General features: G+C 34.3%; 1 protein-coding gene across 1 annotated transcript in view; it reads left to right on the forward strand.

Annotated features, from left to right (window-relative positions):
• Positions 1-22866, forward strand: part of LOC113081886 (D(2)-like dopamine receptor) — a 48624-nt gene that overhangs the window by 20108 nt on the left and 5650 nt on the right. Inside the window, exons 2-6 of the mRNA XM_026253788.1 lie at positions 4675-4981; positions 12764-12873; positions 16659-16795; positions 18788-18987; positions 19936-20022. Coding sequence (XP_026109573.1) covers positions 4703-4981; positions 12764-12873; positions 16659-16795; positions 18788-18987; positions 19936-20022 — 813 coding nt within the window. The 5' untranslated portion in view covers positions 4675-4702. The remainder of the gene's footprint in view (positions 1-4674; positions 4982-12763; positions 12874-16658; positions 16796-18787; positions 18988-19935; positions 20023-22866) is intronic.

Here is a 22866-nt window from a genome sequence, read left to right on the forward strand (position 1 = left end):
ATCATATGTTCAAGTACATATCACGAAAAGACCCCTTTTATTGTGGGTGGGGGTGGATATGGAGAAAATGACACTGAAATTGCTTTTTCTTTCTCTGTAGTTTCCACACTGTCCTGTTGCTGGAGTCCCCATGTGTTTTGTGATATCCTACCAGCCACTGGTTTGTCTGGGGGGTCAGTTCTCATTTATGTGATCACCATCATACACTGTCAGAAACACAGCTCTTTGGCCATGAAAAACATGTCAAATACTGTATCCAACTAGACAGCTAATCAGGGAGCAACAGAATATCAGAGATCCTCTGCTGGAGGAAATCTTCATTCAGTCAAATCAAAGTGTCACATGCTATTGATTGGTGAAAGATGTTTGAGGCTAATTAGGTGCGTTTACATGGACACTTTTTGCTTCCATCAGAATGAATTCGTTCTGATTGATGAATCCGAACGTAGTGTTTACTTGAACGCTAAATAAAGAGATCGGGTGGATTTGCGCGTTTAAATGTCACAAACTTCTGATTGGATTTACGCTTTTGACATGCCACACTGCATGAATAAACAGTTTCCCGCTGCTGTCGCATGCTGTTTTAAAAAGCACACATGATTATTTATCTACTTTGGGTTCTTATGAGGTAACGACCAGCACATGAACTAAAAAATTAGTAAAAGTGCCCCTTCCCGCACCCAAAACCAGTCATTTGTTAATGAGAGTCTTAAACAAGGAATCCTCCACTTCACAGACACTGAGTGAAAGGGGAGTTTTAAAATGATGGGACACTTATTTATGACTCTTTATTCACCAGGAAGAACAGCTCGTTCCATGCCTCATACGTCATTACATTATTTCCAAGTCACTGTGCATATGCAGTACTTTACATGTCCTCTCACTCGGATTACCAAAAGGAATAAACTAACCCTTACAATCCGATCAAAATTATAGTTTGCTCTGGCCAATTCAGTCCAATTGACGTGTTTACATATTACTTTTTTGTTCTGATTGTGCTTCTATTCCTATTACGATTGAACTGGATCCATGTAAATGCAGCTATTGTTACCTAGCAGAACCAGGAACCACCTTGTTCCTCCCCAGAATTAATTTTGATTCAAAAGCTTAATACATCTCTGCCCTCGCCTAGATTTCCCAAGAGGCAAAGTGAAGACCGCCAGGCAATCCCTGATAACAGATGTACTTTAGGCCTGGAGCACCGAAATACATGGTGCTGCCAGACATAATTTAGATCAAGGATATTGGATTATCATATTTATATTTGTATTATTGATGTAAACGGATGTTACATCAATAATGTATCCATTTTTAACTGTTTGTATTACATTGTTACTTGTTTTACTGAAATATTTTACCTTTCAATTCAATCTCAAGTCAAGAGTATATTTATATTTATAGTTTTTTTTATTTTTTTTACATCAGTAACATTCTCTGAGGAATATTAAAGTTAAAATAAACTACCACAGCAATGAAAGAACTTCTTCCTGACTGAATATGCCTGAATAACATTATTTTCTTCTAATAAAACTGATTAGAAGTATTAAAATTAAAATACCATAAAATTAGCATCCTAGTCATTTAGGACTTGAAATAAGTGAGACAAACTATTCAGATGGGCAATCCTGAGCAAAGGGAAGGTGCTCAGTGGTTCGAAGGTATTCATTGATTCTTGTTGGATCAAAGCTGGATGGAGGATCCTCTCTGCTGTGTTTGACAAAGACATCATTTTGTCAGGCAGTTCGCATCAATCAGTGGCCTTCACTTGCTCCATTGAATCTGTGGCGCCACCGTCACACACACATTCACAGAAGTGATTGTGGGTAAGGGTGGAGGGCAGCGAATATAGATTGATGCTATAAAGGAGCAGGGAGATTGTTTCTGTGAAAGGGCATTTGTTTTACTGCCTGTTCTTTCTTTGTGGTTTTGTCGTAATTTTTCTTTCATTGGGAAAGAAAAAGATTCTATATTGATTTTTCTTTTTAATTGTTTTTGCCTTGATGCTTGAACATTTGTGTTTTTATTGGTTTGTTAGACTTTGCTATTATCATTTGTGAGTGTCTTATAGTGCAGCATATGGTCCACTGTGTGCTGACTTGTCATCACAAGAATGTGTTTAATTATTGATTGACTGAGTTTGACAAAAGATAAAATGATAAGTCTCCGGAGGATTCAGTGCTTTAATCAGAAGCTGAATATTCTAAAGCTCAACATCACTTCAGACTTAAAGAGGGCAAACATGAGAAATCCTGTGTAACAGAGTGGATAAGGGCATGGAGGCATTGACATGCCAGATTAGATAAACTGTCACTCTCAAGTGCAAAGCATTTGATTGAGGATGAACATAGATCAGATTGAATTTTCACAGCAAAATGCATTATCTAATTTAAGAGATTGAAGAGAGTGGTGTGTGTTGGTTTATACCTTAACCAGTAGTATATATAGTTTCACACTTTTATATTCCAATGAATATTTGTCAGTCTATTTTTGAAATTCGAAAAAGAAACAGTTAATATATAGTGCATGTTAATAGTTTGTTATAGGCTCAGAGTCATGAAACACAAAACAATTCATAAATGAGCAAAAATATGAAAGAAAATAGAAAAAAAGAATAGAAAAATACTTTCTGTTCAAAAGAAACTATTAGATAAACTTTTTATGATATTTATAAAAAATTGGCTTTTGTTCTAAGAACTTTACTGTTATACTTTATTGTATAGTTGCTTCTTTTCTCATGTATGCTTGTGTTTGATTGTGTTCACATTACTTAATTCTATAAAAAACAAACAAATATATATATATTGTATTTCTGACTTGATTATGACAACCATAATTTACCTTGTGACAATCAGCGCCGGGCATACTTTGTATAAAATGGAGGCATTCAAACATTATTTTAATAAATATTATACATTTATAATACACTGTATATGATAATTGTCCCTAAGCTATGGTAGCTTGTATCCTCAGTCTCACTGCTATTTCCTGTCAGTTTGAGATATTGATTTTGGAACAGGAATAGATCTTGCTGTGTAAATTCCAAATCAATACAAGACGGCTATTATGCCGCTATTCACACAGAACAAATCAACCATGTTTCAGCAGCTGTCCAATGTTATGGAGCTTAGAGGAGAAACTGGAGGAAGGATAGAAGATAATTTCTGTAATTTGTGTGTCTCAAATATTTTACTTAGGAAATGATGAAAGGTGTGATTTCGAGAGTGTCAGGTGAATGCTATGATTGTGCTGATTGTTCATTTACAATGCTCAGTGTTACCCATAGTGTGCAAGATTGCTGAAGATTCCCCGTTCTCATTCATTTTCTTTTCCTTAGCATCTTGCTGCTTTTATAACTGAATCATATTGAATCTGTCCTCATAAAGTCGTGTGAATATAAATTATCTCTCAATAAATGACTGTTTAATCCATTAATTCTGTTAAATTTTGTTCTGTTCTTGTTCAAACCAAGCTTCCAGTGGGAAGGAAAAAACACAGGCTAAATGAGTTCTCTTTAATATCTCACTTATTTCTTCTAGATAGCAGTGAGATTAAATGCAAATGAAGGCTTCTCAGTTTGGTTCTAAGAAAAACACTTCTCCTTTGTGACAACGTCACAAACTTGAAATGCCAGGATGCTATTACAGGTCTGAGAAGTCTGTATAAACTCAAAACTTTCTCATTAAGTTCTAGGAACATCGAAGTTCATGAAAAAAATAAAGAATAAATAAGAAAAGTAATTGCAACTTTTAATCTCAAAATTGTATTTTTTTTATTCTGTGTCAGAAACCAAAAAGCTAAATTGCAAGATGTAAATTCAGAATTCCGAGGAAAAGAGTTGTAAGATATAATTTCTGAAATGCAAGGAAAAGGTCAGAATTGTGAGATTTTTTATTCAATGGCAGGAACCAAAAAAGCTGAATTGCAAGATAAAAAGAGAGAAAATTGTGAGAATTGTGAGATGTAAATTCAGAATTCTGAGGAAAAAATGTTGGAATTGTAAGATACAAACTCAAAATTGCAAGAAAACGGTTAGAATTTTCAGTTTTATATCTCAAACTTATGACTTAGGAGTGTTTGAGTAAGATGTTTAAAAGAAAATCCAAATTTTCTTTCCATTTGGTGATGAACATGATCTGTAAATTACACACTTCTGCTATAAAATCCAAGGAGTCGTGGGGAGTGGGGAGTCGTGGCCTAATGGTTAGAGGGTTGGACTTCCAATCGAAGGGTTATGAGTTCTAGTCTCGGGCCGGACGGAATTGTGGGTGGGGGGAGTGCATGAACAGCTCTCTCTCCACCTTCAATACCACGACTTAGGTGCCCTTGAGCAAGGCATTGAACCCCCAACTGCTCCCCGGGCGCCGCAGCATAAATGGCTGCCCACTGCTCTGGGTGTGTGCTCACAGTGTGTGTGTGTGTGTGTGTTCACTGCTCTGTGTGTGTGCATTTCGGATGGGTTAAATGCAGAGCACAAATTCTGAGTATGGGTCACCATACTTGGCTGAATGTCACTTCACTAATTCACTAATCACTAATAAATGAAACATACCCGAAAACTGTACTGTGATATGATAGAGCAACATCTGATCAATAATATTTCCTTTGTGTTGGTGTACTACTGCTTGGTTTCATTGCATGTTTGTGGCTTCACTGACAGTGAATTATGTCTCTCAGTTTCAGGCTTCTTCACTGGCCACAGCTCATGGATTTCCTCACGGAGTATCCCTACAATGACACTTATTATGACAACAGGACCGGGGCACTCAACAGCACAAGCTGTGAGGCCAAGCATCAGTATAACTACTATGCCATGCTCCTGACTCTCCTCATCTTTGTCATTGTCTTCGGCAATGTGTTGGTGTGCATGGCTGTCTCCCGAGAGAAAGCGCTGCAGACCACCACTAATTACCTCATTGTCAGCCTGGCGGTGGCAGATCTTCTTGTGGCCACATTAGTTATGCCCTGGGTGGTGTACCTTGAGGTAAGAAACATTAATTGTATCAAATGGAGCCACATTTCTGGATTGAGATTATATGTAAAAAAATATATATAATAATTGTGCCTCAGCATTGACCTTTTAAACACTTTAAGGATATGAGGCATGATTCAAAGTGCCTCACTATTGCTTAAATATGTTCTCTTAAATTAATTTAGTAGGATAATCAGCTAACAACACCTTTAGGACATGTCCCAGAGGCTGCAGTAAGCTGGCGCCTTACAGCTTTATAATGCACGTGGCACCACACAGCTTTTGTGTCAGCTGTGTGATTTCCAATTGATCCGTCCTTTGTCCTTGAAACATATTGCACCTCAGACTATAATTTGTAGCCCCACAAAGGTTTCATAGGAAATAAAGGACTAATTGAGCTGCAACAATATATCAGTAGGGTAATTTAACATTTTTTCCTTATGTCCTTAGGTATTACACTCCGTATAAGACCACCAATAGCATGCATTGTGGGACTGTGATGCAATATATTTTGACCCATATTTATTTCTATAAATTCTATATAGGTGAATCCTTGTTAAAGCTACTTAAGTTATTCAGTCAAGAGCAGTGAGTGATCTTGACTCTTTCTTTTGTTGTTGAATTAACATTATGGACACACACAGGAGCAGGTATATTAGGCTGCTGTCACTTTAAGACTTAATGCACAGATCCAATACACTGGCACACATCCAATATTCTCCCAGCTGTTTATATTAACTTAAGACATAGTCAACACTGTTTATGTGAATACTCAACAAAACAAACATATTGGCATAGTTTTGTCTGTATTTGTTTATTCTGGTGCAATAAGATGCGAAAGACAACTAAATTTGTTACTTGTACACTGTCTGAGAGGAGTCTTTCTGTGTATGTGCTTCAGGCTTGTGTGGCACAGCCAGCTGTACCAAATTGAGTTCTCTTTCACGTTGTCACACTTTTTCAAATTAACCCATAGGTCTGCTTTTGTCTTTCTCCCACACGTTGACATTTTGAATGTCTTATGAGACATAAATCAAGTGTAAGCCAATTTATGTCCTGCTGGTCAGATTAGTACATTGCAATTTAAATGTCCACATCTAACCTCCCTACATTAGTTCTGATTACTTCCTAACATTTTCAATTATTAATTTAAAATTCTATATAACATTATTATGATAAGTACTGTATGAAAATGTATATTTATTTTGGAATTTTCAGAAGATTTAAGTGAAATTTAAATGATAGAAAATATCACCTAAATTTAAAAAAGTATGTAAAAGGGCTAAATTAAATATCAAATATATATATAAAAAAATCCAATATTGGCTTATACTGTATATCCAGTGTTGTTAACATATCTGGTACCAGTATATTGTGCCCCCTTCTCAACACCTAACATGTAAACCTAAAAATAATTTATGCATGCTTCAGTGCACACTGGGAACTTAACCATTAACAAATCAGCAACCTTGTTCAATATTAAAATGAGATGGGCCAACAACAGTTAATATAAAATTGTCAATCAACCATGGATTTGTATAGATGCAATATCATTCAGTTTTCCTCTGTGACACAAAATGATGGTCATGGAGAAAACTGATGTGCATGTTAACCGATTGCTCTTGATTATATAAAGGGTTTCCTTGTGGACATTATAATGTTTGTAAATCTTAATCTTCCTGGTTAGGTAGCAGTTGAAGTCCTTCCCTCCTCTGATGGATCGCTTTTGCAGGTCATTTGATAATGGTAAAGGGATCATTTGACAATGATTAACCTTCATTGATAGATTGATAGACATCCAGTGACAGAATTACAACAAATTGACTAATATTTTGTTATTATTTTGTTGTCGTTCTAGATTATGTCATCATTATAATTTGATTTATTCAGATTGGCAGCAATTATTTAAGTATCAAAGAGATACTATTACAGTTTGAATTTGTTTTTATTTTCATATCTTCAATGTATAATTAATTTGTTAGCTTTAATAAATGTTTATTTCAGTTTTAGTATTAGTACATCCAGTTATACTAAATAAAGAGATAAATGTTGCCTTGGCAAATAGCTGAGATGATGATGATGATTATTATTGTTGTTGTTGTTGTTATTATTATTATTATTATTATTTTCTATTTCACTTCAGTTAAGTTTATTATATTTCAAAGAACACCTTTTTGATATAGTTGTAGCTGAAGCCAACTCTTGGATTTATTCAAACTGTGTTTGTGCTCAGGGCAATATTATCTCAAAAGCCTACAATTGAACTGCTAAAATGTGACAGGCATTCTCTGCTAAATTGCTTTTCTGTTGCACTATTAACCACAAATAATGATAATATCACTGGGAATGTAAGGAATGTGTGCTTTTTGTAGCACAAATTGAGAATTTTAATGTGCAGTCCATTATTAAGTCCATTCAGTACTATTGAGATATCAGTGACACAAACTCATCAGGCATCCTGCTCTACAGAAAAGACCATCAAAACAGAGCTAAAGTGCTTACATTTATGAAAATAAAAACTCATTGAATAATGATAAACCATGTGCCAGTATATTTCAAACCTTACAAACTCTCTGCAGAAATGTTAATGGGGCCTTGAAATATCATCCATATCAATTTTCAGTCTAACATCAGATGTGGAAAAACCTCATTGGTAGCGCAGTTTTTTTAAAGATACATGAGAAGCATTTTCATGGTTTAAATGAAGGCATGTTGACATTTTCATCCGGGGGTAACTTTGAAATTCTGTGGCCCTGCACAGTTGGCTTTTCATGTCCAGCAGGTCAACACAAAAGAGAAACCCACTTGGCATCGTCATGTCGCTTATCAATGTCCATCTCAATCCCCATCACTCTGTGAAACAACCCTTTTGCTGAACTCAGCTGCTCTTTCAACCTCCTTGAAAAATGTGACCACCTTATTGATGATTAGAAGGGTTTATGCAATGCTTTCTGGAGATTTTACAATGTAGCCCTAAAGTAGCTCATAGCTCATACTGAAAACATGAATGATGTTATTCTACATTCTTGAACAGTGAAAGAATGCTCTATTTATTTTGGCCAAGATAACTCAACACGCTGCAAATGAAAAAAACACATGTAAAAAGAAAAACAAACATGCAAATTAAGAAAACATCCTCATCAGTTTGACAACGCGTGATGCAAATACGCACATCAGTAAGCAACAGCAACAACCAAGAGGACAGAAACATTCAGTCATTTATAATTAGCATAATAAAAAATGGCATTTAAACGGGCGAGAGAAAGCATGCTTTTGCCATTAAATGACAACATATTGTCAGAAGAATAGTTTTTAGTCTTGTATGATGCCAATAAGTCTAAAAAAACTAGATTTACCATGCAAAATATACTCATCTTTTAATCTGTCAGCTAGTAGCGAATACAGTATGGCAAATTACCTGTACATCCTTAGTAGACCACTACAATGTACACGTCAAAAACTGGCACTTAAAGTCTCACATACGCAAAAGCACTTTCTTTGCCATTGTCATTACATCAGTCCCTCATGATATAGTGTAACGAGGGGGGTAAAATGAATACATGATAAAGGTTAAATAAATTGATTCCAACTAAACCACTCAAAATATTGCCAATTACTGTAAACTATAAAAATCCACACAAACATCACTGTGTAATCACATGTATAGTGACATAATAATGTGTTTACTTGCTTTATGATTGTCCTTACATTATTGATGTACACATTCATAAAGGTGTACATTACATTTAATTTTTAATGAGTACATTTAAATGAGGGAGGGCCAATGAAACTCAAACTGCAGCTTCTTAAATTTAGTTTTGGTTAAAATTTGTTGAATAAAAAAATATTTTCAGATTAAAAAGTATTTGACAGACCCCCTGTAGTATTACTGTGGACCCCCATCAAAGATCCCAGATTACACCCAACGTACAACAGTGTATGCATTTTTTTTTTTTTATTTTTTTTTTTTTTGCGGCAGCTACTTTAAGGCTTAAATTTAGATACTGTAGATGTCTTCAATCACTTTAGAGTTTCCTGGCAGTGTTGCAGACACACTGTATTGAGCTGTCGACCTAGACGGTGTCGTCTTGTCACCGTTTACCTGTAAATAATGAATGGCTTTATAAAGATGTGCTTGGGCAGAAATGCTATCACTGTGATTTCTGCATCTAATGATGGAGAGGATGGAGAAAGGGAAGGCTGATAAATTATGCCAGTACTGATTTAGAAAGCTATGTCTAGGTAATAGGATCGGTGTTGAAAAAGAACCGAAGATATAGTGACGAGCGGAAAAATATTGAGCAAATTTATGCTATGAGTTATGTTGACAGTTCCAGCTGACAGGACATGATTTACTAGGATTTAAAAATAGTGATGATATTGCACAAAGTGTTCATTGTTTTGTGTTTACACAGTAGGGATTTGTAAATGGCTAGGCTGAAGCAGTGAGATAATACCAAATCAATGACTTCTCCCAAGTGAAAACTTTCATCATTTCCTTTGCGCAGAAAGGGACTACCATAACAGATATTTCTCTAGAGAGTTTATAAAGGTCTTGACTCTTGAATAATGAGTAAATATAGTGTTCATAATATAGGACAATATAGGAATATTAATTGCAATGTCAAAAAATAAATGAAAAAAATGTGTCCTGCAGGTACAGTTTTGGAAGGCAATGCTTGGACTAATTTAAAACAAAATTTGTTCCACTACTGCATGTATGGTAGAAAGAAAAGAAAAAAATCCCCAATCACACACAAACAATAAGCTGTATGTATTTTAACAAGTCAGAATGGGTTCCTCAGTTCTTCAACACATTCTGGGATGTTCTTTCACCCTGGTTTACAAAAGTTATTTTGTTAAATATGATAAAATACATAAGAGAAATCCACATTTCTATCACTTTCTATAAGATAAATACCATACTATCACATCTATCTATCTATAGCCAATAAAGCAAGGCTATCAATTCAACGTTCAAATTTTGCATTGTGTTTGAATTTCAATTTATTTTAATTCTTTACATTAAAATTCAAAAAATTGTTGCTCTTTCTATTATGCATGCTGGATATTAGCTTCTGGGCCAAATCCTGACTGATGGCAATCCATTCTGGCCTTATTAGTTCTCGGAGTTGATCACAATGTGTGGGCTTCTGCTTGTCCACTCGCCTTTTGAGGACTGAACACAGGCTCTCTATGGGATTGTGATCCGGGCAGTTGCCTGGCCATGGATCCAAAATTTAATTTGGAAGAAATCGCTCTTGCAGGACGTTTTGATACCATTCTTTATTTCTGGCAGTGTTTTGTGGCAGAATTATGAGAGTGCCCACTCCTTTGGTTGAAAAACAACTCCACACATGGATGGTCTCAGGATGCTTCACTGTTGGCACAACACAGAACTCATGATAGTGTTCATCTTTTCTTCTCCAAACAATTGATTTTCCAGATATACCAAACAGTTGGAAGGGAGCTTCATCAGAGAAAATAACTTTGCACCAGTCTTCTGCTCTCCAAACCTTGTACTTCCTGCAGAATTGCATTCTGTCCTTCAGTCTGTTTTTGTTGGAGAAAAGTGGCTTCTTTGCTGCCATTGTTGGTACAAGGCGGTTGTCCAAAAGTCTTGGCCTCACTGTGTGTGCCGATGCTTTCACACTAACCTGCTGCCATTCCTGAGCAAGCTCTGCACTGCTGGAGACTGTAGCTGATTCCTCAGAAGGAGATGGTCCTGGCACTTGCTGGACACGTCCTGAAAACTTCTTCACTGTAGTTGAACCTATCTCCTTGAAGTTCTTGATGATCCGGTGAATGGTTATTTCAGGTGCAATATTCTTAGTAGCAATTTCCTTACATGTGAGGCCATTTTGATGCAAATAGATGATGGCTGCACGTGTTTCTTTGGAGGTAACCATTGCTAACAAGAACAGAATGATTGGAAGCACATCAGCCTTCCTTTTATAGTGTTCAATCTTCTACAATCTAATTTATGTATAATTAGTGTATAATTAGTATGATAGTGATTTTACCTGACTAGTACTCATTCACATGTTCACATGTGCTGCTGATATGATTAGTCAATTAATGTTAGCTTGTCATTTTGTGTCAGAATCAAAAAACATTTATTTATTTATTCATTCATTCATTCATTCATTCATTCATTCATTCATTCATTCATTTATTGCCAATACAGATTTTAGCCATTATTGAAAATGCATCTGAACACCACACAATAATCTTGAAACAGTGTGAATGAACACCACAACAGCTTAAGCATCAAACTTTGCAAAGCACAAAATTGATGTAATTGCCAAAACTTTTGGCCATGGCTCTAGATATTGTAATTGAGGATTGTACTGTCGTGAAGGTAATTTAACATTATTCTTGAATTTATATTTCTAATGAATAACAACAAATTCAGTAAACGATTACTCTGTAAGTATTTGACTAAGTTAAAAGAAAATGGAAAGTTGAAAGTGAACTGAAAGATTAAGAAAGAAAATTATTAAATAAATGTATAATGCACAATGAGCCAGAAAAATACACATACAGTAATTAGTGTATTATCTTTCTACTACATACTTCAAATATAGTTAAGTACCTCTTTACTTATTCATACTAAGAGCTGAAGAGCTCCACTAAAAGCTTGTTGAATGTACTCAAATGAAAAGATGGTGGACTTTAAAGCATATAATTAAGAGATAAAATGTAAAACCAACGCTAAATAACCATAGAAGGTATTTTTTCTTCTTCTTTAAATTGTTGAGTGTAATATTGAGAAAATATTGAGCCTTGAATACATTAATAAGGCATGCATATATCTCATATATTCCACCTCTTTTTATTTATGTGAGGTATTCCTGTGGCTCAGTGGTAGAGTATTGCGTTAGCAGCGCAATTCCCAGGGAACACACATACGATAAAACACACACAAAGTGTCTAAATTGAATATTTCATAGAAATACTGCTGTTTATCGGCACACTGATTTGTGTGTATTAATGGCTTCCCAGCAGTATTGCTAAGGCTCTGTGTGGTGTTTAATATCTCTCTATACAAAAGCACATGCAGTTCCTAAATGAAAGGTTTTATGAAAAACAACTGGAATTTTCCTTACATAATATAACAAGTTATTGGTATTTTTCAATCATGAGTAATCTTATATGAAAATCATTTAATGTTGTTTTTATATGGTAGATTATATATATATATATATATATATATATATATATATCTATATATATATATATATATATATATATATATATATATATAGATATATATATAGATATATATAGATAGATAGATAGATAGATAGATAGATAGATAGATAGATAGATAGATAGATAGATAGATAGAGATACACACACACACACACACACACATATATATAAAATGTATAAATGCGCGCACACACACACACACGCACACACACACACACACACAGACACACACACATATATATACATATATATATATATATATATATATATATATATATATATATATATATATATATATATATATATATATATATATATATATATATATTTCTTTATACTTTTATATACTTATAGAATATTCAGGTAGCACTTTGCAATAAGGTCTCATTCATGCATGATAACGAGTTAACGAGCAATATATTTTTTTTATAATTTATTAACCTTTGTCAATGTTTATTAATAAAAATGTTCATGTTAGTTCACATTCACAATGCATTAATTATTGTTAACGGACAACTTTTGATCTTAAAAAAAAAAAAAAAAGTTATCAGTAAATGTTGGAATTACATTGTTTTGCAGGTGGTGGGGGAGTGGCGTTTCAGTAAAATCCATTGTGACGTGTTCGTCACCCTGGACGTCATGATGTGCACAGCCAGCATTCTTAATCTGTGCGCCATTAGTATTGACAGGTAGGTTCTGCAGTCAGTTCAGGAAAATTTTAATGATTCTCACGTATCTTTGTGGCAGTGGAATGGGGGGGTTGTTGTATGTACTGTATGAAATTGTCATCCTGTATTTTGTTGATTTATACAGATGTGCTAGCCTCCAAATGTCATTCAACCCATCAGTTGAGTCAGCTGTTAGAAATATAGTGAGAGGAAAATGAAAGACAGCAAACATATGTTTGAAGAAATTGGAGATTCTTTCTCCTGTTGTTTCAAACCTGACTTAATTGCTTCTGTGGAACAGAAAGAAAGATGTTTCATCCAAATGAGGGAAGTCAAAGGTCAACAAAAGTGTTTGGCTACCAACATTCTTCTAAATATATTATTTTATGTTCTGCAGAAGAAAGTAAGTTTGTATGAGGTATATTATATAAGATATAAGGTATATTATATATTGTATAAGGTTTGTATATAGCTTACTTGTAATGTGACCACACAGCTTGTGAACGAAACTATTTTTCAGTTAAACAAGTGTTGTATATTTTAGTTCAATAGCCTAATATATATATATATATATATATATATATATATATATATATATATATATATATATATATATATTTACAGTTCAAAATTATTCAACCCCCTAGAGACTGCAGTACTTTACAAATACAAGCTTTTCTGAAGATCCAGGATAAAATAAAAATTGTATCTATAACAGTTCACTGGCATATTAAAAGTGATATTGTCAATATATAATGTAATACTTTTGAGATTTTTTAATAATACTGCTATGTCATAATTATTCAACCCCTATTCAACATTGCTGTTTTTAAATCACTTATTTGCATGGTGGGGAATAAAACAGTCTCAAAACACAATTAAGCTTTTAGAAACTCTATTAAAAACAGAATTAGCTTGAGCCGTTACACATACAGTTAGCTCATGTATGTGTTACATTTACATTTACATTTATTCATTTAGCAGACGCTTTTATCCAAAGCGACTTACAGATGAAGACAGAGGAAGCAATCAAAAACAACAAAAAGAGCAATGATATATAAGTGCTATAACAAGTCTCAGTTAGGTTAAGACAGTACACGTAGCATGGGAATTTAACTTATATAATAAATAAAAAGAAAACAGATAGAATAAAAAAATAAAAGAATAGAGCAAGCTTGTTAGAGGTCTTTACACATACACACCCACATACATATACAATTGCATGATAAATGAAAAGAAAATAGAATACAAAAAGATTAGAAAGGTAGTTAGATTTTTTTAAAGAATATAATTAGAATAGAGAGTGTTAAAGTTAGAGGGTCAAATAAAGATGGAAGAGATGTGTTTTAAGCCGATTCTTGAAGATGGCTAAGGACTCAGCTGCTCGGATTGACTTGGGGAGTTCATTCCTCCAGAAGGGAACATTTAATTTAAAGTCCGTAAAAGTGACTTTGTGCTTCTTTGGGATGGCACAATCAAGCGACGTTCACTTGCAGAACATGAAAGAAATGTGTTGAAGTTGAGTAGCAAAAATGTTAACAAAGATCTCACAAAAGCTAAAGAGAATAAATATATTAGTACTTTAGAAAGGCTAAGGCTATATGAAGATTTCCAAGACATTGAAAGTTCCTAGAGACACAGCTCTCGGCCTTATTCCTTAGCTTAAAGTGTGTTTTACCAGAAAAAGCACAATATCATAAAATGTTTAATCAGAGCTACTGAGAAAAATCTGCAATGTTAAGTCAAAGACTTGCAAGATGACCCGATGGAAGGAGGAAAATCATTTCAAAGCAGTGTGCAAGAACTAGTCCCACTAGACAATCACTAGAAAAGTATTGCCTTTTTGTTGAGACATCTTGATAAATACCACTCTTGATCAAGAAGAACAAAGGACAACTTGAACTTGATAAAATAAATTTGTGTAGACTTGTGGAGCTCTGGATGAATGATATATGGAGTGATGTGACCAAACTGGAACTTTTTGGACCCATGGATCAGCGGTATGTCTGCTACAAAAAAGGCAAAGCTCATAAGCAGAAGAACACCATCTCCATCCTCAAACTTGGAGGTGGATCAGTACTGTTATGGGGTTTCTTTACTGTAGAAGGAAGTGGAAATCATGACTGTATGAAGGACATCATGGATTCTTTAAAGTGTCATTTTGACAAGAATTGTGATGCCTTTGGTGAAAAAACTGAAGCTGATGATCAATGGACTTTCCTGCAGGCCAGTCATACCAAAGTACACATCCAAATCTACTACTGCTTGGTTCAGGGATCAGTCAAAGAATGTACCTGAGTGACTTGTTTAGTCTCCAGGCTTAATTCTCATTTCAAATATCTGGTTGAATTTGAAAAAAGCAGAGGCAATGTGAAAACCAAAGATTATCAGTGATCTGAAAGCTTTTTCAGGTGTGGAATGGGCCAAAACTGTAGTAGAGGGGTGACAGAAGCTTCTAAACACTTACAGACAGCGTTTATTGGTGATTTTAAAGAATAAAAGATTCTGCACAAAGGGGGTTGAATAATTTTGAACATGAATGTTTAGAGCCAATTCGAATTTTATCATGATTCATCAATGTTCCATTCTCAGAATCACTCAAAAGTGTATTAACAAACTTTCTCTAATACTTTACTGATGCCTTTGTTAAATTGATTTCATAAAATGTTATCCTCCACAGCAAATTGTCTTGCAAGTCAAGGGGGCTGAATAATTTTGAACACAACTGTATCTATATTTATTGGTACTAAATACTATTTGTGCAATAATTATGATCCATTAATGACTTACTGACATTAATGTTTTTTTCTAATATTTCTATTACTTATATTACAATTAGTGTAGTATTTAAGGTTAAAATAGAGAAAAGGGTTTTAAATTCCTTACAAGAGGCCAATCAGAATCAAAAACACACATTATAGTGCCATGATTTACCCACTAGGTACCTGTGTGGCTCTTTACTAAATATATCTAGAATATTGCAAGTCATACGTGCTTAATTTAAATTTAATGGTAACACATAGTGAATGCAAGCAAATACTGAATTTAAAGTGTCAAATGTTGCTGAAAAAGGCATTCAACTGCAGTCAACAAAATATTATTATCCTATTATTTTTACAGTATATACACATGATGAATTGATATTGATTAACCCCCATCCCCCCACCCCCATAAAAAAACACATCTCACTCCAAGATAAACTTAAAAGTTGGCAACTCTGAACATGAAAGTCCGTTTAATCGGGTGCTAAACTGACTGTGCTATTCCCATCCAGAGAAAGCAGGTGGTATACTAAATATTAATTAGTCTAGTTAGTCTACATTTTTACTGACCACAGTAGCAGTAATTCATCAAATCATGATTATTGATTATATTGTTGAACAATATAAACAGGTACTGTTGTAATTATTTTTGGCTTTCTGAAGAGTCCCAGTAAAGTATGGCAGATTGCAGAAGTATGCAGTAGTTTGCAAACAATTCAGTGTTCAATTCAGTGCCACAACAATGCAGAACTCATTAACAAACAATTCTTTCAGACTGTGTAGTTCAGGCTTAGTGAACTTCCCCATAATGTAAAAACTCTTTGTAAGAGTAGACCCCTGAAAGCTTTGGAAATTATGGTGATGATCATGATGATGTTTAGGTTTATTACAGTTACAATAGCAAGAGACATGATAGCACAATAATGGCAGCTGGTATCAGAAGCATCTGGTCAGGTGTAACCATCATTGTTTCTTTCTGTGTTTTACTGCCTGAATGCAAATCCACCCCTTCTTCATCTCCTTTCCATTGGACTTCCTGTGCAGGTACACGGCTGTTGCCATGCCGATGTTGTACAACACACGCTACAGCTCCAAGAAACGAGTCACGGTAATGATCTCGGTGGTTTGGGTGCTTTCGTTCACTATTTCCTGCCCCCTGCTTTTTGGATTAAATAACACAGGTAAGGGTCTGAGTTTTTTATTTCCCTAATATTCATAAAGGATCAGTTCACACAAAAAATTCAATTCCAATGCCATGTCCAGTGGCGCAACGTCCATAATTCCATTGTTAAACCATGTCTTACTGAAACACCATGCAGTATGATTCCAGTGACAAGCAATTTGTTTGTCCACAACAGACACGACATGTCTATGTTATGCAACAAAATCACTAAAAATCTAAGTCACACACTTCAAAGCATCATTCAGGTGTTTTATTTTAAGAAACTTGTCAGGTTTTTGTCCTTAAAATACTCTGCTCCATAGGATACATTTCTAATAATTAGGGATGTCAAAAATAGCGCGTTAACGGCGTTAATTAGTTGTTTGTCGTTAATTACGTCAAATTTTTTAACGCATTTCATGCATGCGCAGTGTGACAAATTATTCAGGTTAGGAAAGTCTCGTCGATCTCTGAATTCTCAAGATAGTAAAAAACAGCGGCGAGCGCCGCGACGAAAACACCGAAGAAGCTTAAGGTTTTACCCCAGTTACTCTCAAATACATTCATCATACATTCTTCTTCCTGTTATAGCAGTGATCCTCAAATCTGGCTCGCGAGTTTCCTGCAGAGTTTAGCGCAGACTCCAATTAAACACACCTGCCTGTGATTTACTAATGATCCTAAAGACACTGATTAGCAAACTCATGCGTGTTTGATTAGGGTTAGAGCTAAACTTCTCAGGAAAGTGGATCTCGCGAGCCAGATTTGAGGATCACTGTGTTATAGCGTCCTGTGTTTCACACTGCGCATGCGCAGAACGCCTACATGCAATGCAGCGAAAATTACAGCTGTTTGGGAAAGTATATGCATTTTTACTTGGTTTTACTGGCACTTGAAGCCTTCAGAACGTGAAAATATCGATCCTAAAGTATTGTGGCAGAGCAAATGAACACCTCCCAAAAACAAGAGTGCCCAGAGTGCTGCTTATGTGATTGTGGCGCATGTTTTTGTTTCTGAGTTCATTCTTTCGAGTTTCTCTATCCATAATTTCATAGATATGTGGCTATATTTAACCACTGGTTCACCTAAAACTCTTACACTATCTGTAGTTAAATGGCATGGTTTGATATAGTGCTCAGGTAAATTTGATCTGAGTAAATGTTAAACTTTTGAAATTCAGAAAAAAAGAACCACATGTTGAAACAATACATGAAAATTATGTATCTGTGTCCTGTTATTTATCTTTTGGTATGCATTTCAGAAAAAAAATGGTTAGGATTCAGGTGTAGTGGCAAATAGTGATTAATCATGATTAATCCACTGAAAATTCTGATTAATTTGATAAAAAATTTTAATCATTTGACAGCCCTACTAATAATTTCATCATAAGACTCCTTTGCTAATTCAAAAAGAAACAAAATGTGCTTTCCGTAGATAGTAATATGTAATTTAATTGTAAAAACAAGGAAATTATTTGTTTGTTTTTTTATCCTGTTGTTTGTTATATTTAGTTTCTCGATCAATGTCTTTTCAGATTTTGGATCTTTTGCTGTTGTAGATTGTAAAGACCTTTGAATTAACTGAAATCATTTGGCCAAGTGCTACTGTAAAATTTATCCGTATTGCTGTCAAGACCTGCATGAAACTACTTTAGCTGTGCGTTTCCTGAAAAATAATTGCACACCTTAGAACATTCATCAGCCAACCAGAATCAAGCATCCAAATGTCCTGTAGTACAAGGATTATTGCTTGCAATTAAAATAAAACTTAACCCCAAAACTGAAATCTATAGTAAGTACGTTTTAGTTAATATTACCTAAGTACTCCTTTGTGCAATTACAACAGCATGACCAAATATAAAAAATCTTACTGATCCCAAATTTTTAACATTTTTCTAAATTTGCATTCAGTTTTTAGTTTTTAGTTAATTAAGGTTTTGCGCCTCAATGAACTAATTCGTTTTGCAACCATAATTAATTGTGTAACCTTATGTTCTCTTTCTCTCTCTTAGCTACACGGGATGAGACCATATGTGAAATAGCCAACCCTGCTTTTGTTGTCTACTCCTCCATAATGTCATTCTACGTGCCCTTCATCGTCACCCTTCTCGTGTACGTGCAGATCTACGTGGTTCTTCGCAAGCGGCGAAAACGGGTCAACACTAAACGGAGCTGCCAGAAGACAGACTCAGATGCTCAGCCCCCTCTCAAGGTGATATGCACCATGTGAGACAGTAGCCTCAGGGAAACTACCCAGCATTCCCCACTGGACAAGACACTGGTGTCAGTGTTGTTTTAAAAATGGAGTTGCCCTCTTTCTAGAAAATATGGGGAGCAGCTGTCAGTGTTAATTATAGAATTCCTGAGGTAATGCCAGGACCTGCAGGACACTGCCGGAAATACAGTGACCCCAAAATCTTTACTCGCCCCTGGAATCTATAATGTGTTACAATATTCTGGTCAGTTGTCAGATTAATTTAATGCATGATTGTGGTCAATGGCAGATATATATCTTAATATACGTATAGGTATACTGATAAAAATGAATGGTGGTTTGATCTTTAGACAGTCTTATTTCAGCATCTCCAATGTATATTTGGTATCTGGATATTTGGGAATTGCCTTAGCCTTTATTGAATATGCATTACCCACTGGAAACTGTAAAAGTAAATATGTTAAAGCAAAAGAAACCATTGCCATTTTCCCTGAGCTGTAAGGTTTTTAAACACAATTCCCTGTGCAATTTATGTGTCAGAGCATATACCGAATATGATATATCGGTTACCCCTTATTCATATTCTATTTTCACCACAATACAGAAAAGCTACTTTTTTAATTCATTCTTCTGACCTTTGCACTCTTTTATCATCGATTTCTTGCACCAGTTGGTTTCAGTGACCACTTTGGATCAATGAGTTAAGCCATCAAATTTTAAAGGCTCCCAATGACTTTAAGTGGTACTTATAAATTACTGAAGCAATCTCTTTTTCATTTGGCTTTTAGTGCTAGAAAGGCTCTTTTGTGTTCAGTGGATTTATTTGCATTGTCTGTCATCAAGAGGCACCAAATATACCTGTAAATGATGTTCAAGGCTCCATGCTGTCTTTGGAATTTAATGTCGACCACATGCTGAATCCAATTCTTATTACCTTTGCCACAGGAAAAGTGCACTCATCCTGAAGATGTGAAACTGTGCACAGTTATCATTAAGACCAACGGGGGTTTACCTGCCAAAAACAAGAAAGCAGTAAGTGTGCTTTGCTTATAAAACATGTCATAAAAATTGTGTAAAATAACATGTTATTCTGTAGATATATGTATGTAGCTATGTGCACTGTTACATCCAATATAGCTCAGTGCTCTTTGCCTCATTATGGGGAGAGAAGTGCCGTTATAAAACTAAATCTGTACAGAAAAAGTATTTTTTCCACTGAGCCTGGGTTATAAGACAGCCATTTGATTTCCATGAAGAAAAAAACAAAACAAAGCAAAAAAAAACTTTATATCTTTCATTTATAAATCATTTACAAACATTATATAATGCTTAACAGATAATTAGTTCATGTATATTCACATATAGAAATGTGAGAAAATATTAATGTTAATGTTTACTAATGCACTTACTAAACATTACATAATATTGAATGTATATTGAAATGCTTAAAAATGTCAGAAAACAGTTCATATGATCTTCATTTACACATATTATTCAATAATATATTAATTATTTGTTCATGTTTTTGCAGTAGCCAATCTAAATTTGAAACTATTAATAATTTGTAAATGTTTATAAATGATTACTAATCATTAAGTAACTTAATGGGTATTGGACTTTTAGCTACTGTAAGAAGTTTTGTGTAATGGGTGGCTGGTTAAGTTTAGGCAAATGCTTGCTAAAGACATAACAGATTTTAATTTTGGAGCAAAAAAATAAATATATATATATATATATATATATATATATATATATATATATATATATATATATATATATATATATATATATATATATCAAACAAGTGATTAAGCCACTTTTACACATAATATGTCAATGCAAATGCCATTTATTTGCTAACTAATATAACAGGAAGACTCTTAAGAGTATTTATTTTGTTTAGATCTACTGTATTAAGATTTTATTCACATTTTATTAGGAATGTAATGCAGAATGTAAAAAAGAATAGTACGACTTGAGTCATAGTATTTATTTCATGTGTGATAAGTGAATGTGCCATTGATGTTCTCCTTTTCTTTTAATTTATAATTGTATTAGAAATATTTACAGTTGAATGTTCAGTTTTTGTTTATAATAGATAAAAAGTGAATACATGTAAGTGAATAAATATAACAGGAAAAATCTTCTCTTTGGATTCTTCTCTTTTTCAAACTGCATGTTTATTACAGTTTGGTTACTGTCAGTCATATACCACATCAGATGGATTATAGTTGGATTACTGTGAGTCATACATACATCTGTGCTGACAGCCTGCCTGTGTTAAACAAGCGTTGATTTAGCAGCTACTTTAAATGGGAATAGTTAATGAGTCATAAGGTCACCAATTACTGCTGTCAAGAACTTTCAGGTTAGTACAAATAAGCTTGAATGCCCTATTATTTTCACACGTAACATCATTTCAATATTGTTTCGTGTGTACTGTACTGTGTACTTTATTCCCATTTTGGTCTACTTCAAGTATTCCAAGGCTTTATCTAAAATTACAATTGAGTCTGTTGGAGTGCCTCAAGAGTCAACAACAAAATTATTAAGAGTTTTTGTTTAGGAGAGATGGAGCAAACAAACAGTTTGGGTTAGAAGTAAAATACATCTACCTGTATGAGAAGAGTTTGGCATCTTGTTACCACAGAGTCTTATCTTACTTTTTATAATAGGTCATTTATATATTTCTTTAATTTTTTTTCTCAAGCATTTTTCTTACTACTCCAATAATTATCCTTCAGAAACATTAGAAACGTTAGTATTGCAATCCGATCAAATTCATATATTTCATCTGTTCCTTTATTTCAGAAACTTCAAAATGCTTATTCTTATTAACATGATATGAATTGCTGTCAAATATTTGTATCCAGTTATAAAAATTATTCAAATGAAGGCAATATTTCAGAGCAATTTAAGACATTCTAAAGCAAATTCACAGGTTCATTGTTATATAACTTTATGCTCTCAGATTTTCACCTTTCTTAAATTCTCAGTTGTGAAGGTCAATACTGAATGAAATGTAGGTGAATCAAACTATAAAATGGTTTATGAAATCTGGTTTAAAAAAAAAAAAAAACAGGTCACACTCCTAATTTGCTGATTATTATTAGTTAGTAAGGTAGCTGATAGGTTTGGGTATAGAGTAGGGTTAAGGGATCTAAAATATGGTCATGCAGAATAAGGCATTAATATGTGCTTTATAAAAACTAATAAACAGCCACCATGCAAGTGATATGCATGGTAATAAGCCACTAGTTTTTAGTGTGAATTGGTCCCTAAAATAAAGTATTTCCATGTGTTCTTCTTTAATGTTTTTTAAAAAAGATACTTAAAAGAGCATTTTATCACTGCCTTATAATCTTGTTTACTTATTTCATGTTGTTATATCTTATAATGTTTGTTTCTGGTTCAGTTTTTTTTTCATGCTGTTATTCATTATTCAGCTATATACATTTATATATTTTTATATGTTATTATTTATTCATAGGTAGAGGTTTTTCAGCTTCTCTCTGCATTGTACATAAATTGTATTTCTTTGCCTTTTATTGTATATATATTTTATATTGTGCAACTAAAAAATATACAAAAAATATAAACCAAATCTAGAATAAAAAAAAAAAAACGTCTCTAGGTTACGTATGTTACCCTGGTTCCTCGAGGGAACGAGACGCTGCGTCAATGCGCTTTGGGGAACGCGCCCAGTGTGACGTCACCGGCGGAGTGACGTAAGTGACCAGGAAGCTATAAAAGCACGTGCCACGCAGCTGGCGTCAGCTTCGAGTACCAGCATGCGCCGGCAGGGGTGCGCTTTGGGGAACGAGTACCAACGCCGCCAGACTACCAAACCCCTGCCTAGTGTGTATCCGAAGAGCA

The sequence above is a fragment of the Carassius auratus genome, chromosome 5, assembly GCF_003368295.1.
Source record: "Carassius auratus strain Wakin chromosome 5, ASM336829v1, whole genome shotgun sequence".
Classification (NCBI taxonomy): domain Eukaryota; kingdom Metazoa; phylum Chordata; class Actinopteri; order Cypriniformes; family Cyprinidae; genus Carassius; species Carassius auratus.